At 38.8% G+C, this 27,194-nt stretch overlaps 1 protein-coding gene across 1 annotated transcript in view; it reads right to left on the bottom strand.

The window, feature by feature from the left end:
• Nucleotides 1-1,354: 1,354 nt before the first annotated feature.
• The window catches only part of kcnip3a (Kv channel interacting protein 3a, calsenilin), a 106,436-nt gene continuing 80,596 nt past the window's right edge, over nt 1,355-27,194 (bottom strand). Inside the window, exons 3-10 of the mRNA XM_036578263.1 lie at nt 13,877-13,879; nt 9,497-9,621; nt 7,948-8,017; nt 7,736-7,806; nt 6,986-7,093; nt 6,533-6,637; nt 6,348-6,410; nt 1,355-2,841 (exon numbers count right to left, since the gene is read on the bottom strand). Coding sequence (XP_036434156.1) covers nt 2,794-2,841; nt 6,348-6,410; nt 6,533-6,637; nt 6,986-7,093; nt 7,736-7,806; nt 7,948-8,017; nt 9,497-9,621; nt 13,877-13,879 — 593 coding nt within the window. The 3' untranslated portion in view covers nt 1,355-2,793. The remainder of the gene's footprint in view (nt 2,842-6,347; nt 6,411-6,532; nt 6,638-6,985; nt 7,094-7,735; nt 7,807-7,947; nt 8,018-9,496; nt 9,622-13,876; nt 13,880-27,194) is intronic.

Here is a 27,194-nt window from a genome sequence, read left to right as displayed (position 1 = left end):
TAAGGTTAAGCTAGGATGAGAGTCAGCCCACCACCCAAAAATATCTAGCCAAGACCGACTCTGTGGTCAGAAGCTGACCACTAATGAAGAGCTAGAGCAGAGGTGCTCAGCTCTGGTCCTGGAGATCTTCCAGAAGCATTTTTTTTTGAAGAACAAAGTGTTCACCTTAGATACACATACCTAGATGCCACGTTGGGTCCAGTCAGGCACGTCAATGGCGCCACCATTTTGGGGAGGTCAACATCGCTGCTGGACTGCATTCAGTACCATTGCAGAGCGGCAGTTTAAGAAAGATTCTGTCCAAAATTACACTATTTAAAGAATATTGCTCTCAGAAAAGGGGATAGGATTATATAACGGAGGGAACACAGCGATCCACCCTCATGTTTGTGTGATGTTTGTGTAGATATGGCCGTGTGGTTAATGAGGCACAGAGAACCTGTTGATGTGATTGTTTTTCCTCTGGTTTTATATTAAGCTTATTTCATGTAATAGTCTATTCAGGGGATCTAAACTTTATATAGTAGTTATTTATTTACAGTGACAGTTTAAGCTTTGTAGCTAAGTTATAGCATTCCTCAATCCATGTAGGTATTCATAATAGATTAATGTTAGAACCTTCTCACATGAACCTGAAGTTGGCTTCTTATTCGCCAGCTTCTTGTTCAGATTTTCCCGTTCCACCTTAAATGGTGCATCAGTCAGCATCTTGTTCGAATTTTCAGTCATTGAAGCTGCATCGTTTAAGGTGGAACGGGAAAACTCGAACAAGAAGCTGGCGAATAAGAAGCCGACTTTAGCTTCGTCCTTCTTACTGTGTTTTGGGGTGTTTATTTTATTTTTATGTGCATTAAGATTAGAAGTGATTCATACATTGATGGACTTGCTGATGTGTCTGATTGTGTTTATCGTGCTAAACTAACGTCAAGTGCAGACTGAATACTTTCCTGCTGGTCCGGACGGCTAATTATCATGATCAGTTATTAAAGATAAAAAAGCTACCGAGATCAGCTCCATGCAGCCTGGATTAATCTGTGTCTGAGGATTATAACAAAACAGATTTGGTGAAAATCGGTTGAGTAATAATGAAGATGTGGCTGATTTAATCCTGAGACTCTTCGTCTCTCAGTACAATTGAATTTGTTCACAAGCGGATCTTGACCTCTCCAACATGGCGGACGTGCACACGTGTTGCCTCAGATAGAGAACAACGGACAACGCGACGTCTAGGTATGTATATCTGTGGTGTTCACTAAGATTCGCCCTTAGTTGTCATAGCAAAATCCACAGAAACAGAATTCTGAAATAATTCTGAATTCTATTGCTGTGACATGATCCACAGTGACCATCAGGCTGAACGAGAGGAGTGCATTCTTTATTCATCATCTCAACATAAGATTGCATTATTCTTTATCAAATAAACACTAAATAAATAATATGAACACATTTACATTTTTATATAACTGCTTGTGTAACTGTACTGGTCAGGAATTAGAATTTCATTGAGGGGACATATTTTGACTTTCTCACCACTGAAGTCGCCCTTTTATGTGATTATTTAAGAAAGTAAGGAAGAAAATTTTCTCAATGCAGCACATGAAAATCATAACTTTGAAAATTAACATATGGGTCTCACTTTATTTGGATAGCCCACTTTAGCCCCCTATAGATTATTTACAGGCGTTCAAACTGTTAAAAAACTATACGTTGAAACTCGGATTTTGACCAGGTTTAGGGCTGGGTTTAGGTTTTGGGTTGAGGTTAAGGTTGGGGTTAGGATTAGAGCAGGTTTAGAGTTAAATGATGGTCAATTTAGCAGATATTTACTTGAATGTAGCTCAGTAAATTAAGAATCTACAAAGCATCTAAACCAGATTATCCAAATAAAGTGTCACCAACTTGTAAACCACATTTCCCACAATGCTGGCTTACCCTGCCAAAACAACGCCCTGCATTTCATCAGAATATGACAGCGGATGCACAAATAAACACGTTCCTTAAAATACAGCACAGGTTCTTTTTTCACCAGTGCTTGACCCAACACAGCACTCTAGACTGCTTTGTTCACCTTCAGTGCAATAAAGATTGGAGCAGAGCTTGTAAATGATATGTTACACTATTTCACGCTACACATACGAGTCCCCTTAGTCTACGTGTAGTCTCTGGGAGAATCTACTGGCCCACGAAAGGAGGAAAATGTACAACTTTTGTCATTCTCAGTGCAAGCAAACCACGAAAATCACACATTTTTTGGATGAGCATGCTTACGTTCAGTGTTGTGTTTTTGTCTTATTGTCTTTTTTTTGGTGAATATAGTCCATCCCCTCGCTTCTTCTTTGAGTCTGTATCGCCCCTAAATGTTCCTCGTGGAACTACAGCGGTCCATGGACTCAGACCGGGGCGTATGTAAGGGCAAAGGCTTCAGATGAACAGGAAGATACTCGGTCAAGGCCGATCCAGGCTGGCTGGTGGTGTTGAGGGAGCTGCAGAAACGGTCAGAGGTCAGCTCCACCAACTCTTCAGCCAGAGGTTGAAGGCTGCACAGATTCAAGCTGTTCGTTCCTCTTCCTTTGCTTTTTTTTTTCACGTTCTTGTTGCTGTGCAGTAAAAAGAGTCCCCCTCCCGACCCGAACTAACCCCTGTGTGCTACTCTACACGGCTCTATTGGAGTGCAGCAGGCTGGAGTGCAATGCTCTATGCTAGACAGGGTGCTGGAGGCTGGAGGCTTGTGGAGAGGAAAGGCTGAGAAGGAGTGTTCAATTCAGAAGAGTGTTCATTTTTACTGGTGCGGCTCTATATCACATTCTCAAAGAGCTGCATGGAGCTCATGATGTTCTCATCCTGAGAAGAAACGACAGCAGAGGCTTATGAGTGAAAGGCAGTCAAGCTTTACATAGAAATGTAAATAGAAATGTGAGTTGCCAGTTTATTAGGTAAAAAAAATGAATTAACAATTATATAATGTTCATTTTTGCATCTGTAAGAATCTTAAATCTAGTCAATATATCTAATGTTTCCCATTTTGAGATGGTTGTGCACTTATTATAAGATTATTTAGCTTATTTATAGACTTTTTTCCTCGATTTTATTAATGATCTCACTATAGTGGCAGATAATTTAGCTGGTTTCTGATTTCTTAAAACAAGCACAATTATCTGCCAACATAGTGAGATAATTTTGCTTAATTAAATTACCTAAAACAAGTAAAAATGTCTGGAAATGAAGTAAATAATCTTAAATTAAGCTTACAACAACCTCAGCATGAGAAATGTTAGATGTATCAACTAGATTTAAGTGGTTAAGTTTGGCTTCATAGCTTTTATAATGGTATAAATTCATTTTAAATAGAAATATCACCCAGAAAATGCCAAATGGTGCGACCACACGTTAATAAAAGCTGTTTACCACTCTTAAAAATGTCTAGTTTTTACAGTGTTTGTGCTTGGATACCTATACAAACCTTTATCCTGTTATGTATGTTTAATGTTTTTGCATACATTTGTTTTTCAAAGGAATAAACATTATATTACACAATAACATGTTCACTGGTATTCTGGGGTCACACCAACTGCCTTGGTGAACTAAACAAACTCAAAAATGACCATTTTTTCACTATTTGTGGACTGGTTTTGATTGGTATTGCACTATGAAGGTCACTTGGTGTCTTCTTTGTGTTGCGATATCCTGCCCACTCCTTCTTAAAAACATTTCAGAATAAAAGTCCTTTGCTCTCGGTTGTGCCGCATGATATTTGAGGTAAATCTTCCAATGAGCTGAGTTGTGATGTGACTTGAAACATAAAATCATAATTAGCCCTTTTATTACTTTACTTTATATGTGTGTGTGGTTGACCACCTGACATTTTTAGACTTTGGTAGATAAAAACAACTAAAAAATGAATGCACTGAATTTGTATTCACATAAAGGATGTACTGTGGAATAATGTCATCAATGTCATATATTTGTTTAATTATTTAGTAGTAAAATATGGACTTGGACTCACAAAAATGTCATCTGGACTTTGTAGGTTTACAGTTTCTGAGTGTAGCCTGTCTGAGTGGCTTGATGTGAAATGCTTTCTTCTAGAGAAAGTAGCCCAGTCAGTCAACAGTGATGACAGTAGCCAGACGTCTGAAGAGTTTAAAGCCTCTAAAAGCTCCTTCACAGAGAGTTATTACATGAAATGATTACTAATATGCTGCCTGATGCCTGAGACACTGTTTTAGGATAGTTTTGAGGAGGTATTGGCCTGTATTTTTTGAAAAACAATAGCAGAGAGGTGCATGCAGGGTGTTGTACAGCAAAATAGTCCTGGAAGAAAAGTCATTTCTGACTTTACCATCATCAATATTACATATTAGCACTCAGAAGGAACTTGTAGGTTCACTGGTGGTTTTGAATACTAAATAAAATGGTCTATATTTGTGTTGTAGACATCGTGACACCCTGGTTCCCATCACCACCACTGTAAAGAAATCAACCTCTTTACACTGAACAGCTCTGAATGACTTTGTTTACATCTCAACCGCTAAGTTAAATCAGGGGAATTCCCATTTAAAACCAGTGTCAGTTACAAATACCAAATGTCCATTCAACTGAAACTGAAACCACAGCCTTGGTAACCACAAGTTAATCATCAAAGGCAGCCATCCATTCCATCACGCAGGCTGAACATACAACCAACAATAATGTACTTCTAGTTAACAGCTCTGAACAACACCGTTGAGTTTTAAAGGGAAGATATTGTGTAGAGCGTGCTGGGGTGCGCGATATCACAAAATTTTAATATCACGATACTTCAAAACATTTTCATGATACATGTTATGCATCACCATATCGCTGTTTTCGGAGAAAACCTCATATCTCCATTTTTGACGTTTTTCAGTTTTTGACATAATGTGAAAATGCCTGTTACCCTTTATATTGTGTGTAAATTTGACATGATGAAGAAATGGCCCAAAATTACTTGGAAAAAATGTCTGGTTCCATTGACTTACATTAAAAGTAGGCTTTGTTTTTTCCTTCTCCTGTAAAGTTACTATTTTGGACATATGAGGTTTTCTTCTGACAACAGCGATATTTAGTATTTAGTTAAGATTTAGCAAGTTGGAATAGACAAACCAGTGCCACATATAAAAATACTATAAAAACAATAATAATACTCATTATCACTACATATATAATGATTTTTCTCTAAATCCAATTAAATCCAGCCCTAAATCCAGTTAAACAGACCTAATTTTGCTCACTTTGTAATGAAACGTAGTAAGTGTTCTTTAAGTACTGGTGATATCCACGATGTGCTCAGAAAAGTGTAGTGTGAAATTGTTCCTGATGTCGATAACATCTTGTCATATTGCCCACCCCTACACAGAGTGGATTTAAAGTGGAGTTAAAGTGTAGACATTGTGACCCTTCTCTACCATTTCACATCAAACCAGTCTGAATGACAGTTTACATCTCAAATATTCATTTACCCCTTTAAATTAATGCAGTGTGTGGATTTTGCATGTTAACATCTAAACGTACTACCAAAATGGACGTTGAGCAGAGTTAACTAGCAGCTAAACGCTACACTACATCATGCTGTGTGCAGTAAGTATTTATAGCTCCTCTTTTTCCATGCACAGTCTGTACCTATGGATGGGTTGCAGTCTGTAATTTTACACCTACAAAGTGCAGCTGCATGGTAAATGATTACTATGAAATAGCAACAATCTCAACAGAAGAAATATTAGATGTATCAACTAGATTTAAGTGGTTACGTTTGGTTTTATAGCTTTTATAATGGTATAAATTCATTTTAAACAGAATCGTCACCCTGAAAATGTCAAATGGTGCGACCACACATTAATAAAATCTGTTTACCACTCCTAAAACGTCTAGTTTTCACAGTCTTTGTGCTCGGACACCTTTACAAAGCGAAAACATCTTGTCATAATGCCCACCCCTACACAGAGTGGAGTTAAAGTGTAGACATTGCGACCCTTCTCTACCATTTCACATCAAACCAGTCTGAATGACAGTTTACATCTCAAATATTCATTTGTCCCTTTAAATTAATGCAGTGTGTTGATTTTGCATGTTAACCTCTAAACATACTACCAAAATGGACGTTGAGCAGAGTTAACTAGCAGCTAAACGCTACACTACATCACGCCGTGTGCAGTATGTCTTTTTCCATGCACAGTCTGTACCTATGGATGGGATGCAGTCTATTCCTATGAAATAGCCAATGAGTCTAGGCGTAAGGACTGCTGTTACAGTATGTTAATGATTTATTTAGTTTGTTACTCAGTCAAAGCGAAAATCAATAGAAAATTCAACTGCGCTTTGCTTCTTCTCACCTTCTGACACGTCTCGATGAACTCCTCAATAGTGACCACACCATCTCGATTTCTGTCCATTTTCTGCAGGAAGCAGAGACATCATCAGAGCACAAAGTAGTGTTATAGTGTGTGTGTGTGTGGGTGTGTGTGTGTGTGTGTGTGTGTGTGTATGTGTCAGTCTGTCTGCCAATCATCAGAATTACCTGGAAGAACTTTTCCACGTGTTCAGATGGGGCTTCGTCTCTTACACTGGGGTAAGTGTACCGACCCATCATATCATAGATAGACTTCATGATCAGAAGCATTTCCTACAGACACAGAGTTCACACATACAAACATACAAGCAAACAGCTTTATTCATCAGGCAATAGATATGGCTGCTTTTTAAATATGTTTAAGCATCCAGCAGATGGTGCTGCAGCTCTTAGAAGTAAAAGAAGAGCCAGTTTTCTGGCCAGTGTTGATGATGGGACTTTACACATAAATACAGAATTTTCAAGAAGACTGTTTTTCTCATTAAAAAGTTCAGAAGAAACCTTGAAAAAGACTCAGAAATAAGATGTGTAACTAAACAGAATGTAGTTTCTGTTTTGTTAGCATAGCTCGGTCACTATATGTAATAGGAAAGAAAACAAACATAATAAGTCATAGGATACCTCTTTGGTGATGTACCCATCTTTGTTGATGTCGTAAAGGTTGAAGGCCCAGTTCAGTTTTTCTGTCACAGAGCCTCTCAGGAGCACCGAAAGACCAATCACAAAGTCCTGCCATAGGAAACATCTGTTAGACCATTCAGAAAGTCCTACCATAGACAAAAAAACATCTACCAGACCATTCACAAAGTCTTGCCACAGAACAACCGTCTATTAGACCATTCATAAAATTATACCATAGACAAAAACATCTACCAGAGCATTCACAAAGTCTTTCCATAAACAAAAACATCTACATGACCATTCACAAAGTCTTGCTATAGACAAAACATCTAATAGACTATTCACAAAGCCCTACCATGGACCAAAACATCTACCAGACCATTCACAAAGTCTTGCCATATACAAAACATATAATAGTCCCTTCACAAAGTCCTACCATAGGCAAAAACATCTACCAGACCATTTACAAAATCTTGCCATAGAAAAAAAACATCTACCAGACCATTTACAAAATCTTGCCATAGAAAAAAAAACATCTACCAGACCATTCACAAAGTCTTGCCATAGACAAAACATCTAATAGACCATTCACAAAGTCCTACTACAGACAAAAACATCAGACCAAATGACACAAATAGAATATCTAAACATATATCAGACTAATGAAATAGTACTTTCATGAAATACAACACCATCGGAGAAGATGGACAGAGAAAATCATGTAATGGGTGAGGTCACAGGACTGCTCACCTCAAAGCGAATGGACCCGTTTCTGTCCAGATCAAATGCATTGAACAGGAAATGGGCGTATGTAGTGGCATCTGAGAACAGGAAGAGAACGCGAGGCTCAAGTCTGGCACTTTCGTCATCGAAAATTAAATGTGTATTCTACCTCTGATGACAGCAGCTTAATCGACTGATTGAACGCATTTGTGAAGGGGATGAAATGAGGTCTTCATTACCTCCTTGAGGAAAAAACTGAGAGTAGATTGTCTTGAAAGTTTCCTCATCGACCAGCCCGCTGGGGCATTCCTGAAATGGAAAGAAAAAGAGGGACTCATTAAAGGTCTAATTAAACCCACAGCAGCTCAGCTCCCTGTCCTACATCTCCATTTACACTGGATTTCTGTACTGCTGACACTTTTGTCTGTTGTGTCGCAGCATTGATATATATATTTACATTTATGTAAGACTGTCAGAACTTTCAGCATTTCCTGAACAGATTGTTCTATATGATCCCACAAAAAAATACTATTGAATTCTTTGAAATGCTCCTTATGGTGATGCAGGTTTGTTGTGACAGTAGCCATTACAATATTATTACAAGCTAGTAGTTTATAATAGAGCACTTTTTAAGCTGTACACATTGGTGTGGTTTGTTCATGCTTTACAGCAGTTATTCACTCTATATGCAGGTGACTGTGGTTTGAGCCTGACTCATTAGAGAACACCACTACTCTAAAATTAGACACCTCCTCTGCCACCAATCTAACTATGTACATGTGATTTAATGCTAACAGTGTGCTCACTGTGGAAATTCATATCATGCTGACAATAAAAATGTGATTATTTGTGCAGCCCTATGGCCCAAACTACCCCACCACCGAAATCCATTCTAACTACTCAGAATGCCCTCAACTCAAACCAACCCTCCTGTTACAAGTGACACATCTTAGCAGGAACATAACACCTGCCCATCAAACTTGCCCTCACTAATCAAAATGCCTCTCCAAGCCAAACCAACCCTTACCAGCCAAAAATGACTGCAACCCCAATCGTTTCCACTCAAAAGGCTCTCCCACCCAAACCAACCCTTATCACCCAAAATGGCCACATCCCATACCAACCCTTATCACCCAAAATGGCCACATCCCATACCAACCCTTATCACCCAAATGGCCCACCCATACCACCCTTATCACCCAAAATGGCCACATCCCATACCAACCCTTATCACCCAAAATGGCCACATCCCAAACCAACCCTTATCACCCAAAATGGCCACATCCCAAACCAACCCTTATCACCCAAAATGGCCACATCCCAAACCAACCCTTATCACCCAAAATGGCCACATCCCAAACCAACCCTTATCACCCAAAATGGCCACATCCCAAACCAACCCTTATCACCCAAAATGCCCACATCCCATACCAACCCTTATCACTCAAAATGCCCCAACCCAAACCAGTCCTTCCCAGCCAAAATGTCCCTAATCCTTCCCACCCAAAATGTCCCGACCCAAACCAACACTTCCCACCCAAAATTCTCCCCAACCCAAGCCAATCATTCCTACCCACAATGCCCCCAACCGAAACCAATTCTTCACACCCAAAATGCCCCCCAACCCAAATCAATCCTTCCTACCCACAATGCCCCTAGCCCAAACTAATCCTTCCCACCCAAAATGCCTCACACCCAAACCAACTCTACCCACCCAAAATACCTCCCAACCTGAACTAACCCTCCCCTCCCGTCTTTCACAGCCCAACTTGACTGACAGGTCCTCACGTTTTTGAAGCCCCTGTAGAGGGACTGCAGCTCCTTCTTGGTGAACTTGGTCTGAGCCTGCAGCTGCTCCAGGCCCTCTGGCTGATGCCGGACGGTGGACAGCTCCAAGTCACTGTCACTGCTGTCTATGGGAGAAAAAGAGCGACGCAAGACAGAAAGGGGGGGGGGCAGGGAGAGGGCAGGGAGAGGGCAGGGAAAGGGGTGAGTCAATGGGATGCAGGTTAAAAGGACAGGATGGAGTGAACAAGCAAGTGGCAGCAAGGGAAGGAGGAGAGGAGAAGGGGGGAGTGAGATTGAGAAAGAGTTAGCAAAACAGTGGAAGAAAAGCAAGAGAGGGAGAGAGTCAGAGAGAGAGAGAGAGAGAGAGAGGGAGAGAGAGACAGAAACACCGAGAGAGAGACAGTGAGACAGACAGAGGTGGAAACTTGAAATAAAGGGAAGCACTTTCACGTTCTGTGTGATTGGTTAATGTGAAATTGGCTAAATAACTTCAAAAAAAGGAGAGCACTACCATTCATTACTATTGTAATGATGTGACTACAGCTAAACATTACTGGCTTAAAGGAGAATTCCACTCATTTTTGAAAATTTCTGCAGAACTCAATCATTGACATGTAAACAAAGTCATTTAGAGTGGTTTGACGTGAAATGGTTCATTGTAGAGAAACTTACTGACTGATTTCAGTCGTGGTGATAGGAACCAGGGGTCACCATGTCTATGACCCAAATATAACCATTTTATTTACTATTCAGAACCACCAGTGAACCCACATGTATCTTCTGAGCTTTTAAAGGTATTGATTATTGATTTGTGTACCTCTCCACCATAAATGAATGAAAAAATAGATTTAAGGCCAAAAGCATTTCGTAAAACTATCGTAAAACAGTGTCTCAGGTAGCAGGCAGTGTATTCATAACCATGTAATTGTAGTAGTAACTTTCTGTGAGGGAGTTTTTAGAGTTGGACGTCTGGTTCCTATCACCACCAGTGTTTCTCTATAATGGAGCATTTCATACTAAACCACTCTGAATGACTGTGTTAACTTCTTAGCCATTTAGTTACGCAGAAATTTTGAAAAATTGGAATTTCCCCTTCAGTAGCATCTCAGCTCCTATGTTTTCAGTAGTGCTAGAAACATGCATCCAATTTCACATATGATATTAAAGCAATAATTTGGTCAACACTTAATTTTTCACAATACCCACTTTAATCAAAGGTAGTCAATCAGCCATGTTTGGTATCTAAAGTTGGGTTCTTTAGGTTTTTAGCTGCAGCTACAAGGCTAATGTAGCTAAACAGTAACGGTAGCTTACAGCATGTTGAGTGTTTACTTATCTCTAATAGACTTTATCATTTGGTTCATGACGTACTAGTATCTGTAGACATAGACATGTTTTGTGTGGTCCACTCTACTTGAGGCAAGGGATTTTTTTTTCCCACCAAACTATGACTTTACCAGTTGCTCCTTATATTGAGATGTTCTACGAATTCGCCTTTAGCTATGTCCATTTTTCATGAGGTTCATTTTTTGCTTCTACATTCTACATAGCTCATAGATTCTACATTCATGGACGTAGATCTCAAACATGTACACCGATCAGGCATAACATTGTGACCACCTCCTTGTTTCTACGCTCATTGTCCATTTTATCAGCTCCACTTACTATATAGGTGCACTTTGTAGTTCTACAGTTACAGACTGTAGTCCATCTGTTTCTCCGCATACTTTGTTAGCCCCCTTTTACCCTGTTCTTCGGTGGTCAGGAACCCCGTGGACCCTCACAGAGCAGGTACTATTTGGGTGGTGGATCATTCTCAGCACTGCAGTGAGACAGATGTGGTGGTGGTGTGTTAGTGTGTGTTGTGCTGGTACGAGTGGATCAGACACAGCAGTGCTGCTGGAGTTTTAAACACTGTGTCCACTCACTGTCCACTCTATTAGACACTCTTACCTTGCAGGCCACCTTGTAGATGTAAAGTCAGAGACGATAGCTCATCTGCTGCTGCACAGTTTGTGTTGGTCATCCTCTAGTCCTTCATCAGTGGTCACAGGATGCTGCCCACAGGACGCTGTTGGCTGGATATTTTTGGTTGGTGGATTATTCTCAGTCCAGCAGTGTCACTGAGGTGTTTAAAAACTCCAGCAGCACTGCTGAGTCTGATCCACTCAGACCAGCACAACACACACTAACACACCACCACCACATCAGTGTTACTGCAGTGCTGAGAATGATCCACCACACATATAGTACCTGCTCTGTGAGGGTCCATGGGGGTCCTGACCACTGAAGAACAGGGTAAAAGGGGGCTAACAAAGTATGCAGAGCAACAGATGGACTACAGTCTGTAACTGTAGAACTACAAAGTGCACCTATATAGTAAGTGGAGCTGATAAAATGGACAATGAGCGCAGAAACAAGGAGGTGGTCAGAATGTTATGCCTGATCGGTGTACATATAATACAACAAAATGTATTATACCTACATTTGAGACGAGTAAATTTTTTTTGTTTGTTTTGTTTGTTCTGAATCAGCATCACATTAATTGCAAGACTGAAATATTTCCTTTAAAGACTGGACCCTGGATCTGGATTTGGAGGTTTAATACTGCTGTAATTGTAGAACTAGTGCAGTTTAGTTTCAGCTCAAGATTTAGGCTTTAAAAGACTCATATTTTATCAACCCTCTAAAGTCTAGGCTACATTGAACTACTCTGTAACTGTGATGAAACTGCTGCGTAAGATATGCAGTTATAAGTATGAGGACTTCACCCATTCATGCTCTGCACACAAATGAGTTCTATCATAGAAAGTGTTGCTGGACAAGCTTCCCAAAACGCTGGCCAAAATCTCATTCAACATAATGAGAAACTGTATTAGACCACTACACTGTTGAGAGTCGCTGCACAACTTTTAGGCTGTTTTCACAACAAGTTTGTTTGCTAAAGAGTTTGTTTTTTGTGACACTGTATCACTTTCATTTGGTTTGGTTGGATTCACACTGCAACATCCAAAGTGGACCAAATTATGCACATGGATGTTCACTGATACCCTCTTAAAAAGGATGGTTCTTCAAGGTTCTTTAGTAAAGAAAATGGTTCTATATAGAACCATGAACTCTCAAAGAACCCTTTGCATGATTAAAGCGTTCTTGAGATTGATGCAGAATGTGCTATAGACAGTTATATATAGAAGCTTTTTGAAAAGGGTTCTGTTTAGCACCCGAAAGGGTTCTTCTATAGTTACAAACTTGACATCGTAACAATCAAAGAAACTTTATGGTGCTACACAGAACCATATTCAAAAAGGTTCCATATAGAACCATCTACAGCACATTCTCCATCAATCTAAAGAACGCTTTAATCATGCAAATGGTTCTTTGAGTGTTCATGGTTCTATATAGAACCATTTTCTTTACTAAAGAACCTTGAACAACCATCTTTTTTAAAAGTGTAGGTCAGAAATTTAGTGGGAATAAAAGCACTGAGTTACTTTCACTTTTGTCACCATTTCTGCTAAGAAACAATTAAAGCTTTCGCTAAATTATCATTGCATAAAATCCAGATCTTTCCATCCTGTATATTCTTGATAAAAACGTATAACCTTGCGTGAAAACAGAGATGCATAACATCTACAAGTATCAAAGTTAAAGCAATAAAAAAGGCTAAATTGTTATCCTGTTATGACCAATTTGTTCAATTATGTCAAAGTGTTGTATCAAAAACTTTGCGTGTGTCAAAATCAAATGCATTGCTCATTGCTCACCTGCCATTATAAGCCACAGCTCAAACTGCAGTAACACCATGAGTGTCTAGTAAAATTAGTAAAATTCACTTTCACCTGAGCGTTCACACTCGCCAAAATAAACCGAATTAAAGGAAAAGTTCATTTTGGCGGCACAAAACCAGGTAGGTGTGAAAACACCTTGAGTTGGCAGTTTAACACACTGCACTGGACTCTACTGTAGCTAATTCAAAGGCAACTTTAGCCACTGTGCTAACATTAGCTTAAAAACACAACATAAACTCATTTTCGTATTAGGCTAAAACGAGATTTTTGCTCTCATTCTGTAAAGCTTGTCCAACCTAGCAGCAAAAACTATGCACTTGTACTCACCGTCATTTGTGGGCGGAGCATAGCTAGGTCCACTGAAGTGTGGGCCCACCTTTTAAGGTTGAAGGGATTAATGAGTTGAGCTGAATTAGTAAAAACAGTCTCCTCCAAACCAATCACACAGTAAAAGACAGAACTGAGGGACGTGGAGAACGACCGAACAGAACATGGTGCAAACGGAGAAGAGTTTACTGAAGAACGACAAGGAAGAGGAAGAAACTTGAAGCGAAAAAACAGTCGGGTTGGTTTTCACCGTGCTTATACTCACCGTCTTTACGTGCACATACACAAAAACACACACACATACACACACACACCAACAAAACAGTGAGAGAGGGAGGGAGATACGTGGATGATAGAGAGAAGAGACAGAGTGAAAAGGGGAGAAAAGAGAAAAAGAGTCAAGTCAAGTAAAAGCATGTAGAGTCACCAAAAAGATCAGGAACGTTCAGGCAACACTTTTTTTTTCTCTGATATTTACAAGCACAGATATGCATGCAAACATGTTACAGTGTGGAAGAGCAACGTGACGATATGCTTTCCTGAATACATTGCAGATATCATCAGTATTTCACTGGTCAGTTATGTATTGTGTCTGCTTCAAATGTTCACCTCAGAAAAAAACATATATGTGGTGATCAATGATGTGCATTCTGACCAATTTTGACATTTGCATATGCATAAGAGATCAGAAATGGATATTTGGTTGACAAAGGATGGTAAAAGCAACAAAGAATGTATTTGAGGATATGCGTTGTGGGGCAGTCGTGGGCTAGGGGGTTAGGGAACCAGCCCTGTGACCGGAAAGTCGCCGCCTCGATCCCCTCGGCCGACAGTACGTGGCTGAAGTGCCCTTGAGCAAGACACCTAACCCCCAGTTTTTCCCCAGGCGCTGTGGATAGGCAAGTGTGCTCACTGCCCCCTAGTGTGTGTGTTCACTAGTGTGCATGTATGTGGGCGTTTCACTGCACAGTTGGGTTAAATGCAGAGGTCTAATTCCTCTGTGTGCAAACACAGCTGGCTGATGGTTCTGAATTCAATTCAATTCAATTTATTATGCAAAAATAGGCAAGTAACAATCGGTAGGACTAATGGAGACTGCCTCTTCAGATAAGCTAATAGGCTAATGCTACAGCTAACCAGCACAGTGTTGAATGCTGATGAGGACTCGTCGTCTAGATGATGTGTAAATGTGTTAGTCTGTCAGAGAAATGTCTTTTTATTGTTTCTGGACTTTAGCTAATATCAATTAGTTAGCCAGCAGTTTGCGTCGAACTTAGCTAACCTGGTTAGTGATAAAGCCTCGCCTTTATTTGGCCATGCTAACTTCTCTGCTAACTTCCTTAACAAAGCAGCCTTAGCAATGAGCTCTTGGGTTTCAGAATAGAAAGTGTAATACATAATTACTCACAAATATAAGCAAAACAGGCATATTTGATGGTCCAGTTAAAGCATAACAGACTAGTGGGTCATTTCACTGAGTTGCTAGCATGTATGTGGATCATTCTACTGAACTGGTTAAGTCAGAGTTCTGATTTCAGACTTCTGACTTGGACTTTAGTCTAAATTTCTTTCGCCCTGAGTGACCCTATACTTTAATTATGTTTATTTTATTTTTAAAAATAACTGAACATTCAATTTTCGCACTACCAAAACATTCATAACCGTACTGACACTTTAACAAGTGTTTCAGTGGTGACTGTTTCGGTAGTGACAGTTTTAGCTCATTTTAAGCAGAACTCAAAAAACGCTAGTCAGGTCATGACCAGCAACAGCTTTGAACAGCTGTACACTCATACAATTATAATGTTTTTCATTAAAACACAAAAAAGTTCACTTTTTGCAGAAAATCTTTGCTTCGGTAGTGACAATTCTTAATGTTCCACACTGATTTTCAGACATTGAGACACATTTACTTCAAAACAGTGAGATCTAACTGCTCACCATGTGGCCATGAGGGACAGGGATGCAGCTTTAAAATGCAGGGGTGCGGCTAAAATGAGGCTCCGCCTACAGACTAAAACACTTTGTGTTTCACTTTCAAAGAATGTAAGTCTAATTTTTTTCACAAGTGTAAATGTAGGGGTCAGGGTTTGGGACCGACACCACTCTCATCACAAAGTACCCTATAAATGATGATATTGTATATATTTGTCTTATTACTATCTCAATTAATGCCTTGGATTTAAATAGATCATAACATAATCCTGTAAATAAGTAAGATCTGAATACTTAATTGGTTTTAAACAGTTTTTTTCATTGTGGGACTGCAGTTTAAACTAATTCGAAAAAATAGTCCTTATATTTTTTCGTCTTCCTGTGATAGAACATAACAAATACCCAATTACCGATTTCAGTATTCAAATATTGACCCCTGGAACGGTCAACCAAGTATGGAGTATCTGTGCACATCCCTAATCGTGATAAATATCGTTTATCATAAAGATGCCTTTGAGTATTGCGATATTACACTTCTGCCATATCGCCCACCCTTAAACTACAGCAAGACTACCGTACATCGCAAAGCAATCTGGGGATCCCTCAAAGTCTGATCTCTCTCACTCTCTCTCTCTCTCACTATCTCTCACTCTCACTCTCTCTCACTCTCTCTCTCTCTCTCACCTGTCTCCGTGATGTCTATAAGTCCAAGTAAGTGCATGAGTTTGAGGAACATGAACACCAGGCAGACGATGCCCACTGTCTGCAAGCCCTCCGTCTCCCATCTCACACTCATCCTCTCTCCCGATCCCTTCTTTTATCACTCCTTCAGCTTCTGCTTCACAACAAACTCCTCTACCTCACTTCTTCCTGTTGCTGGCTCCTCCAGCCCGGATCAGCTGAACTTCACTTATCCACAGTGCACAGCCATAAAGATCCACAGATGAACTTTACAAGACTGTGACCAGATGCTGAACGCTGGAAATAAGACAAATAATCCTTCTAAACAGAAAAATGATCCAACATCCAACGCCTCCCTCAGGTGAACAGGGAAACAGTTTGGAAAACAAACCACGCCACCAAAATTAATGCCTTGAAAAAAAATTCCCAGAAAGATGAATTGATCATGTTTATCTGCAGGTTTGTATCCAGATTAGTCCTGAAGCCAAAACCCAGACGAGAGCCAGGATCCTTTTGCGTCCTCTCTCATCCTTTCTTCTTTTCTTTCAACTGCGCTCCTCTTTTCCCTTTGCGATCTAATTAACCTTTCACTCTGTCATCATTCGCTGAAATCCTCAGTGGGAATTCAGGCCCTTTCACGAGTTCTATCAAAGTACAGCTTCATGTCAGACACCCAGGGGATAAGCCTGTCCCAGTTAGACATCAAATCAAGCATGATGTACTTCATATACTTTATGTATTTAATACACAAAGGTTTAAACACCTTCAGACAAATGACATGCTTTATTGATTTTCTGCATGAAAATAATGCAGTGAACACACTTAAACATGACAACTGAATTCACAATTTCACACCATTTGCTGAGAAAGAAATAAAACAAAGAATACAAAAGGTGCCATAACTTTTTCACAGGCCACATTTAATGTTTTCCTGGTCTGGACTGCGGGCAGACCAGTTTAGCACCCGGACTCTTTTAATACGAAGCCATGGTCCCTCTCCACTTTAGCCTGGACGGCGCCCATTATATCCAAGAGGACTTTCAAATTTTGATTCGTTGGACCACATGACAATTTTCCACTTTGCCTCAGTCCATCCTAAATGAGCTCAGGCCCAGAGAAGGCGGCGGCGTTTCCAGATCCTGTTTATATACGGTTTCTTCTTTGCATGGTAGAATTTTAACTTGCATTTGTGGATGCAGTGATGAACTGTTTTCATAGACAATGATTTTCCAAAGTGTTTCTAAGTCCATGCAGTGATTTCAACTACAGAATCATGTCTGTTTTTAATGCTGTGTTGACTGAGGGCCCAAAGATCACGACCAGCAAATACTAGTTTTCAGCCTTTTCCCTTGCATACAGAGATTTCTCCAGATTTTTTGAACCTTTTAATGTTATTATGTACCGTAGATGGTGAAGTCTCTAAGTTCTTTGCTATTTTATGTTGAGAAACGTTATTCTTGAAATGTTGCACTACTTTTCTTTCACAGAGTGGTGAACCCCTCTTCAGCTTTACTTCTGAAGGACTTAGCCTCTCTTTTAATACTCAATCATATTACTGACCTGTTGCCAATATACCTAATTAGTTGTGAGATGTTCCAACAGGTTTTTTTTTATTTTACTAGTCTTTTGTTTCCCCGTCCCAACTTTTTTGAAACACGTTGCTGGCATCAAATTCAAAATAGGTCTATATTTAACAAACTTTCTCAGTTTGAACATTTGTTGTGTTTGTACTATTTTTCATTAAATATAAAGTTTAAAAGATTTGCATATCGTTTCATTCTGTTTTCATTTACAATTTGCACAGCATCCCAACTTTTTAGAAACAAGGTTGTGTATAAAAATCACCAAATAAACTGTAATTGTACATTAAAATGTGCAGAAGTGTGTTCTCTGTAGAGGCTGTGTTCACTTTTTTTCAATTGGAAAATCAGTAAAACCACGTAATTGGATCAGGAGTACCAAACTGTATAGATAGTGTATGATATTACTGCACAATTACATATTATAGTTGGTTAACTATGATAACATTGAATTATGACATCTCAGGTCAGTTTTAGATGAGGAACAGTGCCTCTTCTATTAGAGACAGTGAAGTTCATAATGATGTATATAAAAACAGTATTACCATGGCCCTCACACCAGGCATAAAGTCTAAAATTGTTCAATTTTAAAGTTGTTAGAACTTCTCTGCTCCAATAAAGTTTAAAAATAACTAATTTTAAATAACTATTTCATGAGTATACACTGTTAGAAATTAAGGTTCTGTGCAGGTACATTTTTTGTTCATCAAGGTACAAACACTGTAAATGTTCCCTCAAAGGTACAACAGTGGGTTTAAGGTCTGATTGTGAACCTTAAATAAGTTTTTCCAGGTGAAAAGTATGTATCCGTACATTTTCATAACCAAATTTTTTAAAACAGAACAATAAAATAAAAGCCTGGAGACGAGACGGGGTGTGTGGAGTCAGTACAGCTTAGAACATATCATTTCAGTGGATTATGGTTCAGTTATGTTCCCTGACTAAAGGTACTGAGATGAACCCTTGAGGGTCCCACCCCAGTGACAGTTCAGTACCTTTATTTCTGAGAGTGTAGATGTGTGGACACACATGCACATATGTGATATTTCTGGTTTAAAAATAGTATAAACGGAGGCCCAAGTATTAATATTTGATTTACGTATTAATATTTTAATGTGTATTCCACCCCCTGTTAGACAAGCAGATTATCACAATGCATTTCGGCCTTGATCTTTCTGATGAGTAGAGTACCCAGCCCAAGCCTGAAGGAGTCAGACAATACGTTTGGGTTTGGGTTTGGATTCGAGTTTCGGGTCAGGTTGTATGATTTTTCATGTACAACACCGCACTTGGGTTTGTTTTCAAAATGCGTGATTTTTTATGTGGCAGATTTATATGCAGTGGTATCTAGTATGTTTATAACAGAGCTGGTCCTACTGTTTAAAATTCCAAATGACTCAGGGACGTCTACATTTAACATACATTAGATTATAGTTAGGAATGGTTGGATAGCACGGTGGATAACCCGCTTATCCCAAAGCCCATGAACAGGACTTGATTCCGCTGATGTAGTGAGAATCAGAAACACCAAGAGTCCAGTAATGCAGTCAGGAAAGACTCCTTCATTACATTTACCTATTGCAAACTGCTCTTTATAAAAAGCATTTGATAAATACGGTCATATTGCATATATGCAAAAATTTGGGTGCCTCTATTCAAAGTGAATATAAGTTAGGACGTCCTCTACAGAGAAGACACTTCTGCACATTTTAATACAAAATTACTGTGGTTTTTGCTGAATTTAACATAAAATAAAACATAAATAAAACATAAAAAAATAAATACAAAAAAATAAAAAATAAAATGTGGCCATACATATAATCATAGGATTATATGTAAGAATGAAGTCTGTTTTAAATGTTGTTTGCCTGCTTCACGAATAAAAACATTTGCTTGATATGTAAATGCAAAGAGTGTGTTTTCTTTAAATTGTTGATTGGTCTAAATCACAATTCTGTTTCACAATTCTGTGTAAACCTCATTAGTCCTCTTTGGGAGGAACAACTTGCAGTCAAAAGTAATAAAATATATATGTCCATATATCACAATCGCATAACACAACTCTTCAAATATCACAAGAGAATCGTATCATGGCTCAAGCATTGTGATAATATCGTATGGTGGGGGTCTGTGGCGATTCCCACCCCTGGTCACTATGTGTTCAAGGGCTGTGATTCCTATATAGCTCACCTAATAAAGATATAAATGCCTTCAAAGCTTTTTCACAGTTTTATTTCAAATCCAGAACTTTGCCACTGTCCGATTACTTATGACCTGCACTGTATAGGGCCTAATTTACCTTTAAGAAAGTCCTGCAATCCTCTAATCTCCGTCCTCTCCCTCATGGCGCTATTAAAACCAGTCCATCACCAGCATTTCTCATCACTTATGCTCCTATTGGCAGCTCAGCTACATTCAGAAATCCCCCGAGAGCTGTCATACCAAATCCCACCTCCTCAACACACACAACTTTGAATGAACACAAACACACTCCACACATCCTTTGCCTGTGACTTCAGTTCAAACAAATCTCCAGTGAATCCATTTCCTCATCAAGGAGAGCTTTATTTGTGAGATTCAGAGTGGTTTGATGGGAAATGGTCAACTGTAGAGAAACCTATTGACTTAATATGACCAGTGAAGCTCTGAGTATTTGTATGTAATGCTGATGATGGTAAAATGGTGGCAAATCTGCCAAAAATAGTTTTATTTTTATTTATCTTTTAGGGCAAAACTTTGGCTGCATCCAAAATTGCGTTACTACCATACTAAACAGTAGGCCTATGTCAAAATACTACCCCACCATTAGTGCATTCAGCAATGTTGTGTGTGTGGTATGGTAGTAAGCAGTCTTGGATGCAGCCTTTATCTTAGAACCATCATAAAAATGTCTTAGGCAGTGTATTTACCATTCACCAGTGTATAATCGTTCAGAGCAATGACCTTCTGTGAACGAGCTTTTAAAGGCATTAAATGCTTCAGACGTCTGGTTCCTATCACAACCACTGTGAACGATTCTGACTCTGTAAGTTTCTCTAGAACAGAGCATTTCACACCAAACCACTCTGAATGACTCTGTTTACATCTTTACCATTTAATTATGCAGAAATTGTGAAAAAGCCAGACAAGACACTTCTGGAAATAAGCAGTAATATAACGCCCTCTGGTGGACCACTTAAGAAATTACAGTCAATTCAACAGCTCTGTCTATGGAAGTTACAACTGCAGACTGTAGTTGCTTAGCCCCGACATAAACAAACAAAACCATAAATATATCAGGCCATAAAGTTCTAAATAAGACAACAACATTGTTTGTAAACACAGTTAAAGCAGAAGATATAGCTTGTAAGTGTAGAGCACTGCAACCCAGCAGAATAGTACAGAGCAAAACAGTAAATAGTAGCCATAACAAACACAAGTGTTCAATTGTGTACATACACTTTGTTTAACCTCCATAGAAAAGCACTGACCAATAGAATGGGACGCTCTGGAGCAGCCACACATGAGCCTAAGGTCACCACGTCCAATGTCAAGCCTTGGCTAGGGGAGTATAGAGCCCCCCACCCCCCCCACCCCCCCAACATGGAGCAGCTGAACTGTGTTCTCTGGAGTGATGGAGCAAAATCCAGTACCTTCGGGATGAGCTGTGATCCAGAACTGATCATCCAACATCACTGCCTGACCTCACTAATGCTCTTGCAGCTGAATGCAATCAAACCCTCACAGCAATGTCCCAACATCTAGTGTAAAGCTTTCTCGGAACAGTAGAGGCTGTTACTGCAGCAAAGGGGGACAAACTCCCTATTAATAAGGACAGCAGTCTGGGCCGTGTATACTGCAGAAACACAAGGGCTCATGAAGAGCAGCCTTTGCCTAAATAAGGAGACAGTTGGCAGTTTTAATTTCTTTTTGTTATTTTGGCCCAACAGGTCTGAGTGCTGGTGAGTGCTGACATCACAGCAAGGGGAGAAAATGAGTAGAGTTTGGCTTTAATCAGAAGATGACACTGTTGCTAATACTGACAAATATTTACACATGTGATACTGAAATAAACCTGCTTAGTCTTTCATATTCTAAGTTATTGCACAGTAGATCTGATATGGAAGAGCAATACAATTCACTGCTGACTGTCTCACAGCAGATTAGTGCACACAGCGCACAGTGTTCAGTTCAGTGTGTTTACGCTACATATCTTTGTTATCTCTCTGTATTTACCAAGCAGTCTGGCAGTAAGAAGAACAGGACGAGGAAAGTAAATCAGCTGCAGTGATTCTAAATTACACACTTCATACACAGTGATTCTAAATTATACAGTATATCTACAGTGATTCTAAAGTATACAGTAAATCTCCTGTGATTCTAAACTATACAGTATATCTGCAGTGATTCTAAACTATACAGTATATCTCCTGTGATTCTAAATTATACGGTATATCTCCTGTGATTCTAAACTATACGGTATATCTCCTGTGATTCTAAACTATACAGTAAATCTCCTGTGATTCTAAACTATACAGTATATCTGCAGTGATTCTAAACTATACAGTATATCTCCTGTGATTCTAAATTATACGGTATATCTCCTGTGATTCTAAACTATACGGTATATCTCCTGTGATTCTAAACTATACAGTATATCTCCTGTGATTCTAAATTATACAGTATATCTACAGTGATAGCAAACTATACAGTATATCTGCAGTGATTCTAAACTATACGGTATATCTCCTGTGATTCTAAATTATACGGTATATCTCCTGTGATTCTAAACTATACAGTATATCTCCTGTGATTCTAAATTATACAGTATATCTCCTGTGATTCTAAACTATACAGTATATCTACAGTGATAGCAAACTATACAGTATATCTGCAGTGATTCTAAATTATACAGTATATCTCCTGTGATTCTAAATTATACAGTATATCTCCTGTGATTCTAAACTATACAGTATATCTACAGTGATTCTAAATTACACAGTATATCTCCTGTGATTCTAAAGTATACAGTATATCTACAGTGATTCTAAATTATACAGTATATCTCCTGTGATTCTAAAGTATACAGTATATCTACAGTGATTCTAAATTATACAGCATATCTACCGTGATTCTAAATTATACTGTGTATCTACAGAGAAAGTAAATTATACAGTATATCTGCAGTGATTCTGAAATTATACTGTATATCTACAATGATTGTAAATCAGTTTACCTCCCATCAGTAAGCAAATTAATTAGCACACACACACAATCTAGTAGAATCTACAGGAATGGAATTGTGTTCAATGGAATGGTGCTAAGCTATAAATATTGAAGTACCATGTGATGCCTTGTTTATTGGTTTATTTACTATAGCTAATTAACCGGACCCATGGACACCATTCAAAACATGCACAACAGCCTAAATTTATCCTCAAGTAAAAGTGTTACTTCAGTGAAATATTGACTCAAGTATGCTTCTCACAATTATTATATAATCATATCATTGCAGTTATCTTGAACTGACCACAGTTATTTTTTTTACAGTTATTAGATCTTGCAATTTTCTTGTCTTCTGACTGGTGCTATACCACCTTTAGAGGGCAGCAGTGAGCAATGTTTGTTTTTCATCAGCTTTGTTCATGAAAGATATTATATATATGTATATAGTTATATATAAAATCACTGCTGATGGAATAAAACCTTGTATCTCCTTTTTTGCTGTTTTTCAGTTTTTGACATAATTTGAAAATGCCGGTTTCCCTTTAAATCGTGAGTAAATTTCATGATGAACTGACCAAAAGAAACGAACCAAATTACTTTGAAAAAAATCTGGTTTCATTGACTTACATTAAAAGTAAAGCATCTCTTTTCCTTCCCCTGCCTTTTTTCTGACAGCAGCAATATATATATATATATATATATACACACACATATATGTACACATATGCGTGTATATTACAGTGATATGGTGATATCGTGACTCACATTTGGTCACTCAGTGGCCCTATAATTTTGCCCTATTGCTGGGTTTTCCCAAGTTTGAATCCTGCCACAACTGAAAAAGCTGTAAATTATACTGATAAAACTGTTGGTCGTTAACATTAGCTGATATATTACAGCTCTAGAACACCTAGTCATTCTAATGACAATTTTTTTTTATTTGACCATCTTAATGTAGCTATAATATAATAGCTTAGTTGAATATTGCTGTGGTTTTGGTTAAATTCGTGGGTTCGTCCACTTGCATGCTTAAAGACCACTTAAACTCAAGTTGAAAGTTCATTCAGTCATTCCGTTGATGATAAACATTAGCATTTTTCAATCTTTCTGCAGGGCGGCTGAGCAGAAGTGCTTGTGTGTGAAATGTGATAACACACAGACTGCCATTAGTCCAGCGGAGGGTGGTGGACGCTGAAAAACCGCAGTGGGAGAGAGGAGTGGGCGCTGCCGTAAGAGCAGCACGCTGCTGAGCGATCGATGGTTTTTGGGATGGGGAGAGGATGATAAGAGGCAGGTATACTCACTCAGGGACTGGACTATGGGAAATGCAGAGGCAGGGCAGGGGCTGACCTCATCTCTGGGCGTGGTGCGCATGCATGTCTGTGGTAGAAGGTATTTTGGGGAATGGACAGTGTCCTTCAGGACCCGCTACTGAGGCCAGCAATCCCCATATTTAGGTGGCTGTAAAATAAGCCCACTCAATACTGCATGCATAATGAATGAAGTGTAATGCTAGACTTGGTTTTTGGCTCACAGAGAGAGAGAGAGAGAGAGAGAGAGAGAGAGAATGTTGCCATGTGAAAGCTCACCACTTGAAACATTTCAGTGGATGAAGGTGGAGCATTTTAGACGTTCTACTGCAGTAATTCATGCACTAATAACACCGATAACGTTCCTCAAAGACATCAGAGCTGTTTAACTCTCACGGTAAATGATACCCTCCTGGATCTATTCATGTTCAAAGGCTCTATGACACTTAATATGAAAGCACACAACAAGCTGCATCATACTGGCACACTACGCACCTCAACACTAAAAATAGAACATTCTCACTTTCTGGATCCCTCAGTGGTTCTGATCAGGGGTCTCTCCCTCTCTCATATACACCAACAGACAGAGCAGAGAAACTGTGCTTCACCTTCACCTGCATAAAGGGGCTCATACAGAAAAGAAACATATGTGACAAATCTTTAACAAATACATGTAAATGGCCAAAAAATCATTTTGCTTAATGTACTTTAGTGTTTTAAAGTGGTTTACTGTTTTAATCGACCCGATCGGATGTGATATCCAGGATATTTCAGCAGTAAAAGCATGTATTTCTCGAAATCTTGTTTGTGAACCTCAAACATGTCATTTTTTTATATTTTTTGATCAAAGGCTCTGAAAAAATAACAGTTTTGTTTCACCACTCTGAGTCTTAAATTGGGTCAAAATGACCCCCCATGCATTTCCTATGGAATTTTGACTCACTGTGTTTTGTCAATATGAATACTGTTTTCTTTGACATTCCGTGGATTAATCAAAAATGATTGTGATAACGTCCATTTCAAAAGACATTTTTGTGATTAGTCTTTGTAAAACGGTACATTTATACTATCTACCTAGCAAATTTTATCGAGTTAGCTAGCTAATGCTCGCACAATTGAGTGAGTTAGCTAACACAAGCTAGCAAATTTTGAGTGCTGCTTCTTCTAGGCCTATATTACTGATTAATAGACTGAAATCCATTTATTTAATAAATAAATACATAAATAAATATTGATTATTCATAGGCCAACATTAAAACATTTGTGTATCATCAAATTCTGAAATGATTTCATTAAGCTGAGGATAAAGATAGATGGGTTATTTTGAATGGCAGTCAATATGATGTATTGGAGGTTGATATGCCGACCACCACCAAAACCAGCATATTGCTGTTGTCGGAAGAAAACCCTGTATCTCCGTTTTTCAGTTTTTGACATAATTTGAAAATGCCTGTTGCCCTTTACATTGTGTGTACATTTTATGATGAACGGACAGACAGAAATGTCCCAAAATTATTTTGAAAGATGTCTGGTTCCATTGACTTCCATTAAAAGTAATGTTTTTTCCTTCTCCTGTAAAGTTACCATTTTGGAGATACAAGGTTTTCCTCCGACAACAGCGATATGTTGTGTTTTGATGCTGGTCAACCAGAATGACCATGCTGGGGTGACTGGCTAAACTAGCACTAGACCAGTATAAACCAGCATGCATTCTAAAGTTAAGTGACAGTATAAGTATTTGGTCAAATTTGATCATTTGAAAACTCCCCGTATGCTTTACATTGTGTTATAATTTCATCATGAACAGACCAATAGAAATGCTCCAAAATCTGGTTATATTGACTTCTATTACAAGTTAAAAAAGTTTTCCATCTTCTGTGAAGTTACCATTTTGAAGACACAAAGTTTTGTTCCAACAATACATAAAGCGATGATGTAAGAGCAAAAAGAAATGCTTTAACAAATAAATTAAAGGTTTTCTTTATTTGGTGGTGTGTATTGTGGATGTACTGGTCCTAACGCAAAAATGAACCAGCATAGTTGTGAGTGTTTCGTTTTACACTGATGAATTTGGTACAAAGTAAAAACAATAATATTTTATATTTGTGCCCACTTATTATTTATTTGTGTGGTTTTATGTACCAAAAACAGCCATAATTCATTTTTACGTGACCATTTTCCAACCTGTCTTTATCCGTCACAATTACACAGGCTGTTTGTGTTACTGTGCCTTTAAGACCGATATGTGTAAATGAGCTCTTTTCTGATTGGCTTTCCTGTATTGTGCTTCATTTAAGCATTCAGATCAGTTCAGGTTGAACCACTGAACACAGTGAAACATCATAAAAAACAGTGAAATCAACCCAGGCTGTTTTTGCAGTTCAGTTTCTTTATATGGACTGTATGAACAGTAGGTTTATTAACTGTAACAGTGTTTGCATACCAGATTACTCTTTTTTTAAGTGAATAAAATTCAGTTTTCCATGATATGGCCCTTTAAGGACAAACACTTGCTATAACAGGTATGTGTTGTGTTTATGTCTGTGTGGCGCAGAGGAGGCCGTGTGTTTTGAACAGCTGTGTTGCCCTAACAAGCCCTGACTCCACTCAGCCAGGGGTCACATATTATCACAGGCCACTGAACAACAGAGCAAGCAGACCACCTGCACTTTCACTCATAGAGGAGGAGAAGCTCTTCTCTATTCAAACATAAAGCTGACTTTCATTGTAAACCACGGAGGGAGCACCAGTTTAACCAAACGTCTTCCTGTGAAAGTGAGCAGTGAGTCTCATTCTTTGCAGCCAGATTAGATTCCAGGCTGAGTTTCTGGGACTGTGAAACAGAGTAGAACAGATTTGTGATTTGGCAGAA

Source organism: Colossoma macropomum, unplaced genomic scaffold (assembly GCF_904425465.1).
Source record: "Colossoma macropomum unplaced genomic scaffold, Colossoma_macropomum, whole genome shotgun sequence".
Classification (NCBI taxonomy): Eukaryota; Metazoa; Chordata; class Actinopteri; order Characiformes; family Serrasalmidae; genus Colossoma; species Colossoma macropomum.
This window is presented reverse-complemented; position numbering and strand designations above follow the sequence as displayed.